At 37.7% G+C, this 23,423-nt stretch overlaps 1 protein-coding gene across 1 annotated transcript in view; it reads left to right on the forward strand.

Annotated features, from left to right (window-relative positions):
- Positions 1 to 13,373, forward strand: part of LOC131429458 (neuronal PAS domain-containing protein 4B) — a 155,243-nt gene extending 141,870 nt beyond the window's left edge. The window contains exon 10 of the mRNA XM_058593593.1: positions 11,700 to 13,373. Coding sequence (XP_058449576.1) covers positions 11,700 to 13,005 — 1,306 coding nt within the window. The 3' untranslated portion in view covers positions 13,006 to 13,373. The remainder of the gene's footprint in view (positions 1 to 11,699) is intronic.
- Positions 13,374 to 23,423: the final 10,050 nt, after the last annotated feature.

A 23,423-nucleotide genomic window follows, 5' to 3' on the forward strand; every position in this document is an offset into this window, starting at 1 on the left:
AAAAAATGGTGCATGCATTGAAACTGACTTTGTTTCACAGAAAAATACAAGACTTTATTTTTATCACGATAGCATATATGTTTTTATGTACTAATAGCATCTAAACTAAATTATCTAGACTTTGTCACGGTAGATTTATAATACAAGCCTTGAAAGCCGAGATATTCGATGAACAAGTAGAGGTATGCATTTTCGAGCGTTCCAATCTTCAGCAGTTCTTCAGTCAGAAAAATTACAACACGACCACTAAACTCAATGAATCATTCTGAAAATTTCACAGAATATTCTCAACTAAATTTCGAAGACATTGTCAGGTGGGTTTTTCTATATTCTGCACCGTTTCCAAGAATTTTTTTTTTGAAACGGGAAAATAACGGTACTGTCCTCAGCCCTTAATTGATAACACGTTAAAAACGTAGTTTTAGAGGTAAAATATCTTCAGAAAAGTTGGTACCATCTTTTGAAAAGTTTTGTTTGGACAATTAATCCCCCTAAAAGTGAGATAAATATATTATTTTAGCTGAGGGTCAACAAAAGGCTAAATAACTTCGACAAAGTTGTTCAAAAAGTCATTTCAAACAAATTTGCAGAAGATACTATTTACGTAACTTGAGTGTAATTTATGATATAATGTATTTTCTGAAAAGGGTATCCTACACACTTGAAAAAATCCCTGTGATTTTACATCTCATTAGATGCACATAAATGGAGACATCTTATTAGATGCACACAAATTCACGTGGAAGAACATTTATATTGTGTCTAAAACTCCATACATGAAATTCATTGAAATAAAAACTCCATACATTAAATTCATTGAAATAAAAAATAAATACTGAGAGCGACTTGAACCGAGAATCATTGGATCGCAAGTACGTCTGTTAATCGACTGAGCCACAGAAGCACACATCTGCATGGCTGGTAAAACAAGCATTTAAATGCATACAGTCACACCTGCTCGCAGAATGCAAGTTACAGTAAAATTCAAGCTAATCTAACATTAAGTCATTACAAATGAAATTTTCCGTCGTTTAACAGATTAGGTCTTTATAAAATACATCGTATGAGGAATTAAGTCACCTGTATTATTCAATTTTTTTTTTTGTAAGAAAACTTACATTTCCGTGGTAATGAATATACACTGAAATTTGGTCTGATACACAACGAACCTTATCAAGGACAAGGACAAGGATGTTTGAAAAGAACATATCTCGCATGCAGACGATCTTAAACGAGTAATTCAACCACGATATGAAAGCTCCTTTGAAGTAGTTTTTATGTAAGTGGTCTCATCTGCACCTTTCTGCGCCTTTTGATGACTATTTCATTAAACTGAAATGATAGCGGCCTAGTATATTGGAGAAAGTTGTGTAGTTTCTAAATATGGAAAAAATTGTATAGCATGAAAAACTCATAGAAATTGAAAATATGTAAGCTTTCTTACAAAAACTGATTTTAAAACAGCATTTTGAGAAAATACATTATATTATAAATTACACTCAAGTTACGGAAGGTACTAACATTCTGCAAATTAGTTTTAAATGACTTCATGCACAACTCTGTCAAAGTTACTTAGTCTCTACGTTGACCTTGAGCTAAAATAATATTTTTATCTCACTTTTAGGGGGATTAATCACATAAATAAAAAATTTCAAAAGATGGCACCTGTCATTGTGAGCAACTTTGCTCAAGATACTTTACCTCGAAAACCACATTTTTAACATGTTATCAATTAAGAGCGTAAAATTGAACTTTTGAACCACAGTGCAAAAGCGTCTTTGCCAAAGCTGCTTGATATAGGTTTTCCTATAATTTTGCCGATGGATGCAGTCCTTTATCTCAACTATCTCATATCTATCTCTGATGATTTGTTCTGAAGACCTCATTGTTCTAAAATATAGATCTAAACCAGACATGTTTTTGTCCCCCTAAATTGTGGATCCGGACCACTGTGTACTGTGAACTGGTACAGCGTGGTACCAAAATCAATGTACGGGCATCACATGTGTGTCGGTGGACTAGCGATTAGAAGAAGTAGAATTGCTTTGGTTTGACGATCCGATTTCACACTCGCTAATAAATTACCCGCATCACCAACGAGCCTGTCAGTAGGAAGGGAAATTATGTTCTCTGTCAAGTTGTGACCGGCACACGGTTGGCTTCAAGTTTTCATCGTGGCTTCGTGGAGTTTCGCAATAAACTTGATGGTACCCGTATGACGTTTTATTCACTTTTCGTTTGACGTTAGGTTAGACTACACTTGCCAGAATATATGTGACTCCAGATTTGTATTTAATTGGTCAATTCATTTCCCATTGATAGGTGAATTTATCAACATATCACGGCCCCAGTTTCGGTCGGCGGTTGTAACAGGTTCCATGAAGGCCCATTACACCCTGCTGCGAGACCCAGTTCAGTTCCTAATACGAGCGTGGTACGTAAAGCCCCGGAGGTGAAAACAAATGTCTGGTCATTTACTATACAATCAGACACTAGCTAGCATGTTGCACAAATTCAGAAGCACTTCACTGACCTACCTAAACCTCATTAAGGCACCTTCAGTAGTCGTGAATAGGCCAAATAATTCACACGCTTGTTCTGCGCAAAGTACAAAACTATCGCCTATGTATGGCGTGGGGACTTCAAATGACCAGCAGTTGGGTTCGTAATTAATTGGCCAATAATCTCTAATGTGGCAAAGTACAACATGAAAGAAGCCCAACAAAACGAATGCCAAGCGAAATGCAAGAAGAAATTAATTGAATTACACCGAAGAAAACAAAAGACTTGCTGAGCGGGGCTCGACTCGCACACGTATGCAAAGACGCAGGCGAAGAGCCTAGCATTGCATTGCATTGGGTGGTGCGTTGAGGTCTCATCCTTTCCGGATGAGGCACGCGAGTGTGTGATCACATCCTCTAACCTGAAACCAACCGACATATATCGATTCGCATTTCATTCATGCAAAGTTCACGCCAAGCCCTTTCCTATCCAAACCCTGCTGGGCCCTGGAGGCATTGCAGCGTTGCGCATTGTACCGACGACGACGACAACAACAACAACAACGACAACGACGACGACGACGACGCATAAAAGGGAACACGGGCCATTGGAATAAAATAAAATTTGATTGTTCTGGGGGTAATTTAGTTGGAATTTTCAGTATTCCGCATATCCACTTTGCTTGCAATCTTTCTACCCAGCTTTCGAGGATTTATTTTAATTCACTCACATTACTGCGAACGCAAAGTTTCCAACCCGGGGGGCTTAGAGTATGGGGCGGAAATGAACATTGTGTCCGGCCGACAGGATGGTACAATATGCGTTTTTCTGGACGAATGAGAACATCTCCAGTGCACAACAAAGAAGCCACATAAGACGAAAAGAAAAGAAGAACTAAAGTAAGTCGAAGTGATTGTTGTTTGTTACGGATGGCGTCCTGAAGACGAGCGAACTGATCGTGTGAGCCATTGCCATCGCAGGAGGATAACCTGGCAATGGTGCGCAGGTCAATTTACTGGTTCGAGACCAATTAAATGTAAGTCGAATAGTTGCATAATTTCCTGTATTGAAAGAATTCTTTCGATTGTATTGAATGGTCGATGGAACTGAGTTCGGTTTGGCTAACATTTGATAAGGGGAAAATAATCATGGAATTAATTCAACTACATCACTTACTTCCATAATGTACATAGTAATCTAAAGAGCTGAAATGCATCAGGCTAGTAATCAAGCTCAAAATGTATTATTACTGATACTTTCGGTATAGCGAAAGTGTCCGTATTAACGACATTAGCGTTGAATTACCCAAGCAAATCTTAATCAATCTGTGACAAAAAGTTCTACGAGTGCATCGCTGCATATACGTGATTATTTACGCATTGAGAAGACAATATCAGAATTGTTTACAGTTCTGTTTCTGTATGAAAGCCTCAAATGCCGGAAGGTAAGAAGTTTAATCTTCACTATTTTATTTTCTTGTCATTTTACCATATGAAAACCGACTTTTTGAGATGTAAAGAGGGTATCGAAAAGTAGTTAGCAACATTGATTATTGAATAAAAAAGCGAAAAAAAAACATATTTTGATATCAGTTTTCGATATATTGTAGAAAAATTACATTTTTATGCATTTCACTGATTATGTTGAAGAAAATCCTAGTTTCTGTGAAACGCTCGCACTTTGGACTTGACATTCTTCATTAAATTCTGCACAGTTACTTTTGTGACTTTCCTGGTGGCAGCTGTCCAGGTTTTTTTTAACTCCTGCATGTTTTGGGATACTGTACCTTCCTTCCGAAAGTGCCGCTTGACAATTGCCCAATACCTTTCAATTGGCCGAAGATCCGGGCAGTTCGGTGGGTTGATGTCCTTTTCCACGAATTGTACATTATTTTTTGACAACCACTGTATAACGGAGTTGACGTGGTGGGCTGAAGCCAAATCCGGCCAGAATAGAGGAGGATCCTTATACTTTCTGTACAATGGCAGCATTCTCTTCTTCAAACATTCTTCCTCGTACACCTTGGCGTTAATTGTGCCCTTCGTGAAGAAATTCGACGACCGCAAACCACAGGTACAAATTGCTTGCCAGACCAACACCTTCTGCCCAAACTTTCCCATCGCCACCGTGGCGTCAGCGTCGTCCAGGTCCTGGTACACCGATTTCGTATAATATTGCGGTCCGGGCAGCGCTCGAGAGTCTTCCTTGACGTAGGTTTCGTCGTCGATCAGGATGCATCCGTCTTTATTCTGTAGAATCCGGTTATACAGCTTTCGCGCTCTTATTTTGGCCTGAACTTGCTGTACCACGGACTTTTTCGGCACCTTATGTTTCTTGTACGTTTTCAGGGAGTTCCGAACTTTGATCCGTTGAATCATCCCGATGCTGTTGTTCAACTGCTTGGCCAAATCCCGCGTCGATGCTGATGGGTTTTTCCTGATGTACTCAACCACTTTTAAGTCCCTGCCAAGCTGGCTGGGACACGTTTTCCTACCGGAACGGGGCAAATCCTTCATGGAAAGAGTCTTACCGAACTTCTCGATAATATTTTTGACACTGGTGTGGTGCACTTTCACCCGTTTTGCAATTTCGTTGTACGTGACACCACTTTCTGAGCACCAAGTGTGCAGAATTTTCTTTCGCGTTTCCGGATCAATTCGACTCATCATTAAAACGATAAACCGTACCGAATCCAATCGATTGCGCAGCTGTTATTGACATGTAAACAAACATGCCACCGCAAAATACGCTGCAAAAAATTAAGCCATTTCCGAGTAATAATTGTTCGAATGTTGCTAACTACTTATCGATACACTCCTTATAGGCAATTGGTAGACGGCAAAACAGGAATGGAAATAAACAAATGTTTTGATTCACAGTAAATAGAATAGTCAGTATTATCGAAATTATTCATTTATTGTTTCTCTTTTTTTACATATCAGTATAATTTACATTTTAAGTGATACAATTATCAATTTTTCATCTTTGATTACTGTTTTGTTTGTGTAGTATGATTTTTGCATATAACCAATTTGAACTATTGAACAACATTTGTTGTGATTGTTTGTTCTTAACCTAACTTAACCTAACCTTAATTACTAATTTAACCTATTGAACTAAATTTTGTATCAAAGGATACTCAGAGTTTGTGCATTTTTCTAAGAATTTTTCATGAGAATTTTCTATAACTTCTTGAATAGTTTTCATGTTTGCTAGTCTATGGACTACTGTTGTTTTAGTGTCATAAGGCAAATCGAGAATCGTTTTTAAACATTTGTTTTGCACAACCTGAAGCTTTTGCTTGTGAGTTTTTGCACATTCCGCCCATATAGGCATGGCGTAGTATAGTATATAGTCAGTTTTATCTTCTCATACCACATATTTATTTAAAATTTTAAAATGTCTTCATCGTTATCAGTATCACTGTCTGATTCGGAATTAACATTTCAACAAATATGTTCACGTTTCGTATTTGACTCATCAGTGCATAGCAGTTCAAATTGAACTGCTTCATGCAAAACTCGGCAGTTCATGCACTGATGAGTCAAAGACGAAACGTAAACATATTGGAACCGGTTATGTGCCCTAGCACAAAATTTGGCTAACCCCTGAATGATTTGAACAAAGTTAGGCTCGTTTTAATGCTACTCTGTGTTCATTAAACAGGTTTGAAGTTCAAATTGCTGCCACTTACGGTTCTGGTGATAATGGTATTGGTGACGTAAACGTCAAAACAATCATAAGTGACGCAAACGTCACAACTGATTATTGCTAAATTTTCTCGGATATGGATTATCCGATAGCAATAATTTTAGGCTCGTTAGGTGCGTCGCATCGCATCGAAATGCCATGTTTCGTGATGTATTTGAAATTTATTCAGTAATACCGCCGTGGTGGAGTAATATCATCAATAAGAACGTGATTAATCCACCTAGCAGTGAGATGATACCTACGTATCATGTTATGCTAGAGCCCGTATTCTGGAACTAGCATAACAAATGATTCGCATGGCCATACCTAAATAATAATTTTTTATCTACAAATTTTAAAAACTCATCATCCTGTAATTCCAGAATCGGATAAAATTCACCAATTTTTTATGGGACCATGGTACTTTAATTTGAATTTTTGTTTTTGAAGTTCGATTTGGCCTTTTTGAGAAAATGATTGAGCTTTGAGAAACGATTCGATACTGGAGCCGGAGTTTTAAAACCAGTGTAGCCGAAATCAGTTAAATTCACCTGAGTGTGTAGACATCTTTGAGAAATTGTAGTGCGAATTAAATTTTTGGGTACGTCCCGAATCGAAAACTGATCCAAATCTGCCAACCCGATAAACCTGATTAATTTATGTGAAATGGACCTTTTTATACTAATCACCCTGTATCCCCTAAACCGGGAGTTGATCTGACTGAAAAGCAAGATGTTATATAGAATCTATATTATAGAAAACTTTGCATTTCAATCTTAGATGATTCTTAGATTTCATTTGAATCTTAGATCGGTTCAGCCATCTACAAGAAAAATGAGTTACACAGTTTTAATTTCGTTTCACATATCCTGTAGTTCCGGAACCAGAGGTCGGAACCAAACATAATTCAGGATCCTTGTTTGTAATCTGAGTTTGTAGAAAACGGTTGAGTCATCTCCGAAAAAAATTGAGTGAAATTATTTGTCACACACGCATTTGCTGATCTCGACGAACTGATTCGAATGGTATATAGGTGTTATGTTCTTCCAGTATTTATTGCTGTAAGTAGTTCAAATAAATATAATTATGGAATTACTTTCAACGTGAAAATGCTGCCATCATTTTATCATATTAACATTACTGTTTAAATGTCATATCGTTCAACGATTATGTTGCCAAAAATGAACCATGCTAAAATCGGTCCGAGACAAAAAGTCATGAAAAAAGATGCTGTACACAGTCTTTTTGGTACTCAGAAACAATTGTGTGTTACATTATAAAAATCGTGTTTCACGTTGCTCCCAAGGATTGCTTTGTCATACAGCGCTCAAAACTTCTACTGCTGGAATAGGGGGAAAAGGCGCTTACACAAAAATATCGATACTTCCGTTAAAAATGGACGGATTTTAACAACCTATGGCTTGTTGGATAGCTATTACCATGCGGAATCTAAGTCTGAAAACATATTCTGTTTGCAAGGTCAATTGTGACAGATATTGTCAAAAAATGTGAAAATTTTAACTTAAATTTCGTATAACTCAAAAAGTAAACATTCGATCACAAAACCATTCAATAGCGTTCAGGGTGACGGGGAGACCTTTCATTTGCGACGTTTGATGAAAATCGGTCCAGCCATCTCTGAGATCTCGACCTCTTAGTTGACAACACACATACACACACACACGGACATTTTCTCAGTTCGTCGAGCTGAATCGATTGGTATATGACACTCGGCCCTCCAGACCTCGGAAAAATTTTCTAAAGTTGGAACGAATTCTAGACCTATATTTAAAAAAAAGGTAAAACAGCTAATAATATTAACATACACGTTGCGATGAATAATAATCATAATGATAAGAAAAACAAGTCCAATCACAAAGCGGGCTACGCAGCTGATTGATATTACCCTAATTAGCCTGAATATGAATGAATGAATAATACACAGAAGTAACAGGAGTGCAGGATTGTGTTACATCAATTCAAACGCACCATTCGAACGCTGTGCTCCTGTTACTTTTATAAATCAAATTCAGATTAAATAGCGTTTTATTGGATTTAATCTAAATACTGCATGAACACCATCATTAGCATCAACCAGATGGAAATAGAACAAAGTCTATATAATGGTTTATTATTTTTTTATATTGCATTGCGTTTTGCTGTTGCGCAATGCAAAATGTAAAATTGACATTATCAATGCGTTTATGATCCAAACTGATTATTGTTATGATACCTTTATTGGCACATCATTAGATCACAAGCGATCAACTTCGGTAGTGATATTTGATGATTTTTTTATCTTGATTTATCCAGCCCTGAATTCAAGAGTATCTTCGAAGTTTACAGTTTCACTACCTGTAAAGTTCAAGAAATCAACTACAGGATTTTTCGCATATGGGTATCGCTTTCTAATTAGATGAAAAAAATTGAAAAAATTATCCCTTAAAATATTTATAGATTCTTAACAAATCGTTCTAGCAATAAGCATAAAAATCAAACTCGCCATGTTTTTTTATATATTCCTGAGTCTGTCATATATTCGACATAGAAGGTGATTTGAAATGTATGTGTGAAACCAGTTTCGAGGATTTATAACTTTTTTGCCTTTCTCTCATAGAAAGGTTATGCAATCGCTGTGAAAACCGGCGAGTGTCATATACCATTTGACTCAGTTCGTCGAGTACGCAAAATTTTTGTATATGTGTATGTGTGTGTATGTATGTACATTCAAATTTTTTGCACTGACTTTTCTCGGAGATGGTTAAACCGATTTTTATGAACTTTAAATAAAATTTTAAATAAAAAGTCTTGTAACCCCACACAAAGTTTCTGAATTTTATTTGAATCTGGCTTCCGGTTCCGGAATTACTGGCTGATATGTGCAAAAAAATGAAAATAAGTGCACCTACTTTTTTCAGAGACGGCTGAACCGATTCTTACGAACTTATATTCAGATGAAAGGAATAATTGTCCTATACAAAGTTCATAAATTTTATTTTGATCCGACTTCCGGTTCCGAAGTTACATGGTGATTTGCGAAAAAAATCTTATTTTAACTTACTTCCTCACTTTTCTCAGAGATGGCGTGACCGATTTTAACAAACTTAGATTCAAATGAAAGGTATCATAGTCTCACACCAAACTGCTAAATTTCATCCGGTTCCGACTTCCGGAATCTAATGGTGAAGTGTGTTAAAAATTGCATACCGTCACTTGACGCGGCGAAACAAAACACGTAAAAATTACTTAACTTGCCTCGAAACTATTCCACTCGGTAGCCATTGTCAATAGACAACCAAACAACTCGATTCCGGATTTGCTGGTTCTCGGTTTCTGATTCTGGAAGCACCGGAAAGAAAAAGTAAAATAATTTTCAAACTTGCCTCAAAACTATTCCAATCGGTAGTCATTGTCAGTAGACGGCCAAACATTAATTTGGCTTTCTTGTTTGTTCTTGGGTTTTTGAAAAGAAAAGAAAATTATTTTGAAGAATACCCCCCATTTATATATGAGAATATGTGAGATATGAGAAAGACATCATTACACCACTAGGTGGATTAAAACAGGTTTTGTTCATTTATACACCAGTTTTAATTTTTTTGTGGAGTTTTTCTGATCCGGAGAGGTGAATAACAACAAGGATAAGAGCCTCATAATTCTGGAATTGCAGAATCGAAAGTTGGATCTGAATGAAATTCAATTTATAATAGCTTTATTTTGAATCTAAATTCGTGAAAATCGATCGATACCAGTTCCATTTTGGAATTATGGACCACTATAATTTTAGATGTTTACATTGTGATTCAAATGAGCGACAACAACATGAAAATTTTCTGCGGCCTAATACATTCATTCAAGTTAACATAAATAGACATGAATGGAAAACACAACTGCCAAAAAATGTAGGGTTTAATATTCTTACAAAATTGTATAAATGTTATATGGTGAACGGGGACTTATCGGAGAGTTAATTAGCACATGTTGGGATGCCTATTCTCATGCAACTGGAGCACTCGTACCTCGTTCTTGGCTAAATGCACTGAAAACGTACGAAGCGTCGAACATTCACTTCTGCGCAGCGATGCCAACTCTACGGATTTATCCGTAGATCTACGGGTTTCTGTCTTTCCTACGGATCTACGGATGGACCTTTCGAAATCTACGGATTTTGAAATATTTCTTCAAAAAGCTCAGAATTTATATTATTTCGCTAAATATCTAGGCAAAATTATATGAGCCCAATTATTAAATTTATCAAACATCTTCCGTCACACACTACTAATTTTTCGATGCCTATTTTTATCGCTTAGATTTCCAAGGTGTTAATTTGAAATAAATTTTTGATTTATTTTTTTACTTGCATTTGGTGGATACTAATTTTTAATCTAAACATATTTTTAGGCACATTTAGTGAGTTGTTTGGTCCATATTTGAGGCCACGACTTTTCAGTCGGAAGAATTCCGCACAACGCTGCCTACTACTGTACTGATTAATCGGTAATTATACCGATTTTTGTACTCGATACCGTAATTCTGTGTTCTTTTAAAATACCGCTTAGTTAATTTCAATACCGATTTTTAATTTTTGGTGTACGGTATAGTGTTTTTCCTGTTAAAACCGGGCCTCCCATCGTAAATTTTAAAAAAAATTAAGTTGGTAGCTCTGGTTTCGCACGACAATCTAGTCTCAATACAACATATATGAGTATAAGTAAACTTGACGCCAAATCTACGGATACGATCTCAGGGAAAAGTGGCATCCTTGTCTGCGTACATAAATTCGCGGACGAGTTTTTTGTGAGAGCAGCTAAAGCTCTTCGCCTGCGCATGGTTGTCTTGTAAGAATGAGAACAAATTTGTCTCAGCGCAATAAAAAGGGTGCATATGCATAAGGTCTGAAGCTATTCTGTGTAAAATACAGTTTGATTACACAATTTTTTAATTCACGGTGTTCGGTTTTAATGATTCACATTTTCGTGCGCAAAATGGGTTTATTTCCACCTCTGCGGCAAAACTTATTCTGAATCGGTTGTTGCATCAATGAATCAATGCGGACTCCAGTGCAACTACCGATCCCGAATGAGTTTAGACTCCAACCGATTGGTTCTGGAAACTGTCGAAATTGAGATAGAAAAAATTATCTGAATAGTCAATTCAAATTTCTGGAGATTTTTTCCGAATCCGTAGATCTTCAGAGATTTCGATAAATCTAACACCACTGGATACAACCGTGTTTCTGGGTTCTAGTTTTTCTATGAAAGTATCTCGAATATCTGCATAACTGATAATCCTGCTTAGAAATTTGATAATGAGTTGAAAAGAAACAAAGAAAAATCCATATAATTCTGTTGTCGTTTACAGACCTCAAAGCTCTGTCAGATCAGAGCAGTTGCATATATGACCACATTATTGCTTCAGCACATTTTCATACTGTGCAGTTCTGAACAGTGCAATAATTGTTTTTTCACTTTTTCGTAACAATTTTTTTTTATTTCCTTTATTTTTAGTGATCGCGAAGCTTCGGTGATGCTCTCGAACTCATGGCTCTATCATTACTACACCGTTCAGTCGAAGATGCAATTTGGAATCCCGTTCGAAGGAGCGACTCGGATTCCGCCCAATACTTCCTATTACCACGGTCACCCTTCGCCCACGTCGACGATCCAAGCCCACGGTTACATTGCACCTCCGCATCATGTTTCCTACGGGTACCACTCACCTGTGGGGCAGACTGGAGGAGGTACGAGCGGACATCACATGAATGGATCCTCAACCCCAATCATCAGTCATCACCATGGTCTAGGTGGAGAACATTATCGACCGTACGCATACTGTCTGGAAACTCAACCCGTAGACTACAGTAGTCAAGTACAACCGTCCATGGGTTCCATTCCGATACGTTGCGATAGCAGCGGCAGTAGTCAGAGTATTCAGCCCGACCGTAATGGATCGCCTCCTGCAAAAAAGCGAGCATTGAATCGAATAGAACCACTCTATATTCCGGAAAATGGTCATGACTCCCCTGAAAGTTCCGTAACGGAGCTTCATCCTCCGACGCATCCCGGTAATCTCGAACACCCGGATCCAAATCACAACAGCAGTGCGGGAATCGCTGACGGTGGAACGGGATCAATCATGGGATCCGGGGGAGTTCAAACCATGACTCTGTCTACCTCGTTTCACAACAGAAGTACTCGCGTGCTCAAAGCTCCTCCCTCATCGACAGTAACAGAACCAACGGATTTCATCGACCAGTGGAACCCAAGTCCCCCTTGGTCGGATACGACTGTACAAAAAGTTCCAGACATTACCCATCAGGAACTTAGTCCCTACATGACGACCACACCACCGACTCCAACAAGTGCTCCTCACGTTACTGGCGTACCGTCAACGTTTTCCTTTGACTGGATGCCAGAGCAATTCGTGCCAATTATGACAGATTGTCATCCCCCGCCACAATCCGGATGCGTTCTACCGTGTACCATAAATCAAGACGGCATTCCGGTGCCCATGTCTCTTCCGGTGCCAGTACCAATTCAGATACCACCTCCACCGTGGCCTTCGGATCATCGCCTGTTGGCACTGGAAAGTACATCCTCCTCAAGCGTAGACCGTAAACCAACGGAAGAAAATCATCTTCATCATCATCATCTCATCCAACAGCAGCAGCTGCATCAGCAGCAGCACCAACAGCTGCAGCATCAGCTTCACAATCCCGGTTCGTCCTCGTCATCAACCTCTACGTCGTCTTCCTCCAACCCCGGAAGCAGCATGAACAGCAATCATCAACGGGGAGTTAAGCGATCTCATTGAGAAGAAGTAAACACTCTGCCCCATTCGGTAGAAGCCATTTCTTATTCCAGTATCAGTATTGTTTTACGATATAGGTCCTAGAGGGTACAAATTCCTTCCAGTAAATAGTACAGAGGCTATACGCCAAGTAGCTAGTGTTGTTTGTAGCGTAACATAGTCAACTGTTTATTTTTTACATGCGAGATCACACGACAGTTTTATTGTTTTGAAAGTGCAATTTATTTGAATCTGAAGTTTTTATTTCCAATGTTTCCTACACAGTGAATTCGACAATGACGTTTAACGTGCATTTCTTCTCGAAGTTCGATTCCTTTCTAGAGTATTTATTAGCCCGCAGTATTTTATTTATTTATTATCTAGTACATTTCGTGAGCAGATTACGATTATTATGAATAAAGCTTTCGTTCTGTAAGAATTATAAGCGTTCGATTCGATTCCGAAACTCATGATGATGAAAATTTGTTGTGCGTGGCCAAAATCAATTTGGTTAATATTGATTTTGGTTTCTCAGAAAATTTATTCGGACATTTACCTGAGTTTCCACATGTTCTACTTCTACCACTAACAAAAAGGCAACGAAATTACTGTGGACTCAGTTTGTCAAGATAGGAAAACATTAGCGTAAGTATGTTTGAAAACAGAGTTGTGACGGTTTAATGAATATGTTTACTGAATGGTTTTTACAAACTAGTTGTCTTAAGTTCGAGCTCCGACCTGGAAGGATTCTTGTTGTCAATAGGATCGTAGCACTAGTCATGCAATGATTCTGTACACTAACAATCGATTCCAAAATCTGTTGGAACAGAATGATGAAATTCAAAAAAAGGTTTGTTGTAACTCCAATATATTTACGTTTTTATGTGAGAACTGGATACAATCCATATTAAGGTGATGGCTATTATTTTCAAAAACCCCGGTTTTGAATAAAATTTTCTTTTCCACAGAAAAAGCTTAGACTACTAACTGACAATATGAAACACAGGAAAATGAATCTATCTGAAGCCTTATTCGAAATTGCAAATCATCTTAAATCTTTAGAACTACATATGTTATGGCCAGTGTAGTAATCATCTTATTAGTATGGTCGCCATATGTTTTGCCTTTCTCATATAGAAAGGTTATGCAATCACTTGAAAACCCGACTAGTGAAAAGGGCCAAGTGTCATATACCATTCGACTCAGTTCATCGAGCCGAGCAATGACTGTGTGTTTCAAATAATCTAACTAGGTTTTCTCGGAGATGGCTGAGCCAATTTTGACAAACTTAGATTCAAATGAAAGGTCGTGGTCCCATACGGAATTCCTGAATTTTATCCGGATCCGACTTTCGGTTCCGGAGTTATAGGGTAAAGTGTGTTCAATATTGTACACCGTCACTTAAACCGGCGAAACAAAAAAACGTAAAAAAATTTCTAAACTGGTCTCAAAACAACACAAATTGATAGTCATTATCAGTAGGCAACTAAACAAACCGATTCCGGTTATCCCGGTTCCCGGTATCCGGTTCCGGAAGTACCGGAAATAGTGGTCATATATACAAAAATGGATCTCACTCACTTTTCTCAGCGATGGTTTGATCGATTTCCACAAACTTAAATTCAAATGAAAGGACTCCCGTTCCTATACGGAATTCCAGAATTTTATCCGGATCCGACTGTCGGTTCCGGAGTTATAGGGTAAAGTGTGTTCAATATTGTACACCGTCACTCAAACCGCCGAAACAAAGATCGTAAAAAATTTTCTAAACTGGTCTCAAAACAACACAAATCGATAGTCATTATCAGTAGGCAACTAAACAAACCGATTCCGGCTATCCCGGTTCCCGGTATCCGGTTCCGGAAGTACCGGAAATAGTGGTCATATGTACAAAAATGGATCTCACTCACTTTTCTCAGCGATGGTTGAATCGATTTCCACAAACTTAGATTCAAATGAAAGGTCTTCCGGTCCCATACGGAATTCCTGAATTTCATCCGGATCCGACTTCCGGTTGCGGGGTTATAGGGTAAAGTGTGTTCAATATTGTATTAGTGTGCGTACTAGTAGAGTTTGTATATCATGTTAGTTGGTGGCCGTACGAACCTACTTTGATTATACCGGTTCTCGGGTTCCGGTGCCGAATATGAATAGTGAACCCACTTCCTTTTCTTAAGGAAGCATCAAAGCACTGTTTTATTCTGTATGCTATACTAGTTAATGCACAAACAATTTCTTGGTTTCTTTCAAAAATCGAAGAAAAAAATTTTGAATGGAATACCACAATATTATACATGAGAAAGGCATCATTACACCACTAGGTGGGTTAAAACAGGTTTTTACCAATTACTCGACTATCAATTAACGAACACAATAGCTTCGACTCTAAGAAGCGATACCACATAAAAACATAATTCGAACATTGTTCAATACTGCTATTATAGCGACGCTAAAACTAGAAGTGACTTCTCGTATTTCTACCTCACCCTTAAAGTCAATCTATCGAATAGAGATAAGAAATCACACTTTAACTAATTGTTTTCGTATATGAGATGACTACTAGAGCTGAGATGAATGGAAGTATCAATATTGGGGGGCACAAAAAATTATTACTACAGATCATTAAACTTTTCAATATATAAAGCATTTTTATAAAGGAATCGGAAAGGTTAGAGCAAATAAAAAGCAACCAAGTAAAAATCACAAACATTTTCCCGTACTATTCCAGTAATAACCAATATTCGAAAGTGGTACAGTATAGCACATTTCACATTATAGTAAATTCGTTTAAAATTTTTAGTAACTTAGTTAAGAAATGTGAAGGATTTCGGAAACGAACTATGGGGATAACAGAAAAAAGTTTTATGTCATAAGATATTCCTAGCAAATTTTCTAATAATTATTCCAGTTGCCAAAATATTAGGGGGCATGCCTCCCCCCCCAAAAAATGTTTTGGGGGGGGGGGGGGGTCAAAAAGTGCTTTGCCCCCCCCTCCCCCCCCTAGTTGCCGCGCCTGCCCTTAGTTATTCAACTACCTTGGTGATGCAGAGGTTAAAGCGTCTCTAAAAATATCGGATGAAGCAACGTGGCCAAATTGTTCTTTATGTAGACCGGGGCGAAAATGGCCAATTTTGGTCTTGAGCAAAAAATAGTGCGGAGAATTCACTCGGAATGTTATAAACAATTCGAAAGCTATAACATTCAGTTACAAAACGCATTTGGTTGGGGTGGGGCGCCATTTTGTAATTGAATTTTCATTAATGTTACACCACTAGGTGGATTAAAACAGGTTTTATAGATGATATTACTTTATCACCACATTCTTACTGTCTATTGAAATTCTTTCACATCTTCTGGCGCACTTCCCGTTGTGGCAATGATTTTCAACCAGAACCGAAATCGAACATCGTACACAGCGTGCACCGTTCACAATTGCGGTGTTGTGTTTTCTTCATCCGTACCTACATTTTCATTTTAAAATTCCCGCGCTTGTCCAATCGGTAAACTTTTATTCTCTCAACGTTGGCAACACTTTTATACACATTCTGTCAAATTTTGACGCATATCGTACGATTAGTTTTTGTTTGGCGTCTATACAAAGAAGTTGAAAAATTTTCGTGTGGCGATTTTTATAATGGATGAGAATTTAGAACAACGGCTCACCTTCGAAGCGCCATTCGGTCGATTGTTGTGCGGTTTCGATGTCATATTCATAGATCCACACCTCATCACCAGTTATGATGCATTCGATGAATGTGGGGTCACTATCTGCGTTGGAAATAATCTCTTTGGCCCCATCAACACGACGCTGATTTTGAATGAAATTCAGCTTTTTTGGCACCAGCTGAGAAGCGACGCGTTTCAAACCCAAGACATCAGTTAAAATGTGTTCAGCTGATCCATAAGAGATGCCCAACAACATAATATTTTTATAAATATAAAAAATAGGTATAGAATTCGCTCAAACTTTTGAAAAATTTTCCAAGGCCCGGAGAGCCGGGAGTCATATACCAATCGATTCAGCTCGACGAACTGAGAAAATGTCCGTGTACCTGTATGTGTGTTGTCAACAAAGAGGTCGAGATCTCAGAGATGACTGGATTTTGATCAAATTAGTTGCAAATGAAAGGTCTTCTCGTCACCTTGAACGATAATGAATGGTTTTGCTATCGGATGATTACTTTTTGAGTTATACGAAGTTTTATGTTAAAATTTTCAGTGTTTTGACAATATCTGTCACAATTGACCTTCAAAACAGAATATGATTTTAGACTTAAATTGCGGTAATATCTATCTAGCAAGCCATAGATTGTTACGATCCGTTCATTTTCAATTGAGGTATCGATATTTTTGTGTAGGTGGCTTTTCGCCTTATTCCAGTAGTAGAAGTTTTAAGCATTTGATGATAAAACGATGTTTCGAAGCAAAGCGAAACACGATTTTAAATACAGTTTCATGCAGTTACTTCTTAGCATCCTTAAAAACTATGCACAGCGCCCTTTTTCGCGACGTTTCGATTTTGGCACGGTTTATTTTGGCAACATAATCCATAGCAAAAATTTCCATGAATTTATCGGGTTAATCGGGTTCACAGATTCTGAGAGTCGACGACCAAATAAACTTATTTCAGTTTTACCGGTATTTGGTTTCCGATCCCGGAAGGTACTCAAAAATTAGAAGTGGAAGGATTTTTGATTTCTCTACGATGGCTACACTGATTTTCAAAAATTTGGAATCAAAAGAAATGGTTATCTATACATTAAGCGAATTTAACTGATTTCGGCTACACCGATTTCCACAAGTATTTGGAATAGAGAAACTAATAGAAGGCCAAAGCGAATTTCATATACAAAAAAATCTAATCAAAATAAACTTATGGTCCCATACAAAATTGATGAGTTTTATCCAATTCCAACATCCTTTTTTGAAATTACAAGGTGATAAGTTTTTAAAATTCAAACCGTCATAAAAGCTGACGATATCGAAAATTCTTTAAAATTGGGCTCAAAACTATTTCAATTCATTCGTCATACTACAGGGTGATTTTTTAAGAGCTTGAGAACTTTTTTAAACAATAAAACGCATAAAATTTGCAAAATCTCATCGGTTCTTTATTTTAAACGTTAGATTGGTACATGACATTTACTTTTTGAAGATAATTTCATTTAAATGTTGACCACGGCTGCGTCTTAGGTGGTCCATTCGGAAAATCCGCTTTTTTATCGACAAATTTTGTTCAGCGATGAGGCTCATTTCTGGTTGAATGGCTACGTAAATAAGCAAAATTGCCGCATTTGGAGTGAAGAGCAACCAGAAGCCGTTCAAGAACTGCCCATGCATCCCGAAAAATGCACTGTTTGGTGTGGTTTGTACGCTGGTGGAATCATTGGACCGTATTTTTTCAAAGATGCTGTTGGACGCAACGTTACAGTGAATGGCGATCGCTATCGTTCGATGCTAACAAACTTTTTGTTGCCAAAAAATGGAAGAACTGAACTTGGTTGACATGTGGTTTCAACAAGATGGCGCTACATGCCACACAGCTCGCGATTCTATGGCCATTTTGAGGGAAAACTTCGGAGAACAATTCATCTCAAGAAATGGACCGGTAAGTTGGCCACCAAGATCATGCGATTTGACGCCTTTAGACTATTTTTTGTGGGGCTACGTCAAGTCTAAAGTCTACAGAAATAAGCCAGTAACTATTCCAGCTTTGGAAGACAACATTTCCGAAGAAATTCGGGCTATTCCGGCCGAAATGCTCGAAAAAGTTGCCAAAATTGGACATTCCGAATGGACCACCTAAGACGCAGCCGCGGTCAACATTTAAATGAAATTATCTTCAAAAAGTAAATGTCATGTACCAATCTAACGTTTAAAATAAAGAACCGATGAGATTTTGCAAATTTTATGCGTTTTATTGTTTAAAAAAGTTCTCAAGCTCTTAAAAAATCACCCTTTAATTCATGGACACATGAATTAATTTTGGTTATGCTGGTCTCTGAATACCGTTTCTGGAAGCATCATAAATAATGACAAAAACTTTGAAGAGAAACTCACTACAACATTGTCACACGTTTATATTGAAAGGAATAATTTTTGGGTTTCATACAATTTCTATCTTTTATTCGTCTTGCAGTTCCAAAATTTCAATAATTTAAGGGGCGAGTAGGGTCTAAAACTTTTGAGAAATCATTTATTATTTTCTTTATATTTTCTTATAGTAAAACATTTCAATAAATTTTTGTGAAATTTTCAAGCCTATTTTTAGAAAACTCTGGGAGTTATGGTTCTCTATCTATGGCTATCTCATTCTACTGTCGTTTTCGCTTGAGAAAACTGAAACTGACCCAGGGTAGTTTCATCAAACAAACACTTTTCACGAAACTATGTTGATTTCGCACTTAGCAACGGGGGTTTGAGCAAACCTGATATGACAACCAGGCTCGAAACTGACTCGATTTTCAGTTCAACAACGTTGAAACTAGGTTCGAAACTAGCTTCAAACAAACGGTTTGACAGCAGTTAGAGTGGAAACTAGGTTAGGTTTAGCATCAAGGGAAAACGACATACGAAGAAGCAAGAGCTCGGCGCACAGGCCCAAGATCTCTACTTCGATTGATTTCAAAACTTGTCAAAACATTTTTTGAATGTTTCATTATAATAAATTATCAAAGAAAAAAATATGATTTTTTTTAAATGTTAAATCCTACGGGCTTCCTGGTGTAATTAATTGTTTCCATTAATTTTATAGACAAAAAACTTTAAACGTGTTTTTCTCATAAACCTATTAAAAACCAGACCCCAACATTTTCCTTTTCGTTGTTTATGGAGTTGGAGGCTTAACAGCTACAAAATGACGGATTTTTTTCGGGAAAATCGTAGTTTTCACTTTGAACAACCACCAACAATTTTTGAAAATAAAAAAATACTACACCTCAAATCATGATTTTTATGAAGCGTCCTCAAAAAAACAGTGAAACAGTTTTTTGGTCTTATTGATATATTAATTTATCATACATGGAACATATTTCATTTCATTTGAAAATTACTGATTTTGCCAAAGAAATATGAAAAATGGTAAAAAAGCGAAATAAAATGCTATTGGTTTTTAGTTATGTTAAATAAATAAAATAAAAATATTTCACTCATAATCTGATTCACTGTTTGGCTCAGAGAAACATTTCACTTATGTGAAAATGCAGGCTCTATCTGAGCTCTGTGTAAGCATTCAATGCAAATATTGTAGCACAGATAATTGAGTAATTTGTCCCAATAAACGAAACATTTGTCCAAACTATTTGATGGTTCGGAATCTTCTCTCATCTTTTGTGCAGCTGATGCTGAAAGTGCTTTAGGAACGTCGTCGGTAATATCGTATTTGTGATTATCAATCATGCCCGAAATTTGGGGATTCTTGGACCATTTATTTGTTACTCGAAAATATTGTAAAATAATCAGCAATTCTATGCACAAAACAAAAATAAGTTTATGACTTCACTTAGCTAAAAATACTCACCGAATATACTCTAATATTACGAGTGGCCATTTTCGCACCGGTCTCCCCTACGGTTTTCATCGCACCAAAAACCATATTCACAATTTTCATTAACTTTTCGTTTGAGTGTTTGAACAGAATGATTTTACAAGGATAATTTTTTTAATATTACCATTTAATTCTGTTATAAGTTATAACAGAATTAAATGTTAATATTAAAAAATTTATCCTTGTCATATTCACAACTTTGAGAAGTGTGCGTATGTGGTTTGTAAGAGTGTGTGTTCATCCAATAGTCTCACTCATTTTTTTTCTCAGAGACTCAAATTCGCTTTCACAAAAATAAATTAAGACGTAAGGTCTTCCAGTACCACCTGATACTATTTAACATCAGGATAAATTACATAGACAAGGCTACCAAACCAGATAATACACTCAAATATACATTTACAAACAAAAACGAGGTCTCGTAAATCGAACAATTTCGGCTTAATCCACCTAGCAGTGAGATCGTACCTATTTTAATCAATTCACATGTATTTTTTGCCTGAATATTCCTCGGTGTTTTACTAAGCTTACCTAACAGCTATAGGCCTGGGGTGTCCTTTGCTGTATCAAGCATACGTCTTCACATAACTCGGTCCATAGTTGCTCGTCGCCAGCCACTCAATGCACGGATGCTTCTGAGATCACCCTCCACTTGATCGATCCACCTTGCTCGCTGCGCTCCTCTTCTTCTTGTACTAGTCGGATTAGATTAGACAGATCAGGGGCTGGGAATCTGTCGTCGGCTGAGCGTGCACCCAGATTGATTCCTGTGTCGTTCTCTGTATCCTGTGCTTCGCCATTCAGATGCTCGTCGTAGTACTGCTTCCACCTGTCGATCACCTCACGTTCGTTCGTGAGAAGGTTACCACTGGTATCTCTGCACATTTCGGCCTGTGACGTGTAGCCTATACGTGAGCGGTTCACCTTTTCATTGAACTTCCGTGTGTCATTTGCGCGGTACAGCTGTTCCACCGCTTCGCGATCTTGGTCTTCCTGGTGGCGCTTTTTCTCCCGGAAAACCGTGTTCTGTCTGTTTCGTGCCTGTCTGTATCGTTCGTCGTTCGCCCTCGTGCGGTGTTGCAGCATCCTCGCCCTTGCTGCATGAATTCACATGAGGAGCAAATTGGAATTGTTTTGAACACAACTTTGAAGATTGTTTACGATTTTCGGTATCGTCATCTTCTATGACGGTTTAAATTTTAATAACTCATTACCCTGTATTTTCAGAATCGAATAAAATCCTGCAGTTTCATAGGCGACCAAAGTATTTAGTTTGAATTTTTGTTTATGAAATTCGGTTTTTTCTTCTTTGAAAAAAAGATTGATTCCCGATTCTGTTCCCGAGAATTTCGGAAGCAGAATTCGGAAACCGATGTAGCGGTCACCGATGACTCGATTTCGGTACTACGACTACTACTCGGTTAGTCCCCGACGAATGATCTAACGTACACCGACGAAGAGTTCCTCAGTGAAGTAAGTTCTCCCGACAACGACTTTCATGTTACGCCTCCCGGTGTTGAGTCGTCGGGGCGCCAGTGAACCGGATAGGATTGAATATTCAAGGTGTTTCAATTGGTAGTTCCAATTCTACATTGTTATAACTTGTAAAAAAACACTAATGATCCTGTATCTCCGGAACGGGAAGTCAGATCCGATTAAAAAACAGAAAATTTTTATTGGATCTGAATTATCTTCATCTTCGAGAAAATGAGGAACATTATTCTAATTTTTGACACATATCACTCTGTAGTTCAAGAATTCAGAAGTCGGATCCAAAAGATGTTCAGAAAATTTGTATGAAAGCATTTGAACTATCATATGAATCCAAGTTTGTAGAAATCATTTGTTGTTTGTTGTTACACACAGACATTTGCTGATCTCGACGAACAGATTCGAATAGTATATGGATGTTATGTTATGTTCTTCCAGCAATTGTTGCTGTAAGCATTTTCAATTAATATGAATATGAAATTGTTTTGAATTTTAAAAGTATGTCATCCCTCTAATTTGTCATATGTGAACGATTATGCTGCCAAATACGATCCGTGCTAAAGTCGATGAAAAATGTGCTAAAAACGAGGAAAAATGGAATAAGCTCGCCACTCTCCTTGTGGGGTAAGACTATTATGATGTTCGATTTATTTGATGGTAATGATTAAGACTAGAGTCTTGCAGCAGGTGCCACGGAACTACAACGGAAATAATAGCCATGTAAGTTGGAGCCAACAACAGTTATATCTTGCCAAGGATGCAGACCAGCGTTGCAAACAAGTCGAAAGAATCTTTCGAATTGGCAAGGTTTACCAAATTATCAGTAAACTTATACACTAACCTATGAAAAAACAACTTTAAATTGGTAGATTTGGTGCTTATCTAAACACACATTTTCCCAACAGAGTATTTCGCTGCTCGAGCGAGCTGTCAAAATCGAGAGTAGTACAAATGTATGAATCACGAGTGGTGGTTTCTCAGAGCGTCGTTTCACAAAATTGATCATTCTCGATCGCAGCACTAAATTGAGCCCAAGTAATGTTATCATTGAACTATAAATTAGCCCTACATGCTCGTATGGCGGACCTGCTCACTGCGGTCTATAACATAGCCGAGCCACACAATTTACTAAAATAAACCACATTAGCCCAGCAAAGTCAGAGAGCAAGGTAAAAATGATCGATTACCGGCAGGTACTCTAACGAGTTAATTAAAAATTTGATATTTATGAGCGGTAATAGTCAGTTGCAGCCGAGTAAAGCACCAACTCTGATGGCGAATTTATTGCATAGCACATCGCATTGGTGCAGCGAAACAGGTGAAACGGCGAGTACCGGTTTCGGGGCTCGCAACAGTCTTACTTGTGCCAATATTGACGAGTTCTCGAATATTTATTATGAAGCCA

This window comes from Malaya genurostris, chromosome 2 (assembly GCF_030247185.1).
Source record: "Malaya genurostris strain Urasoe2022 chromosome 2, Malgen_1.1, whole genome shotgun sequence".
NCBI classification, from domain to species: Eukaryota; Metazoa; Arthropoda; class Insecta; order Diptera; family Culicidae; genus Malaya; species Malaya genurostris.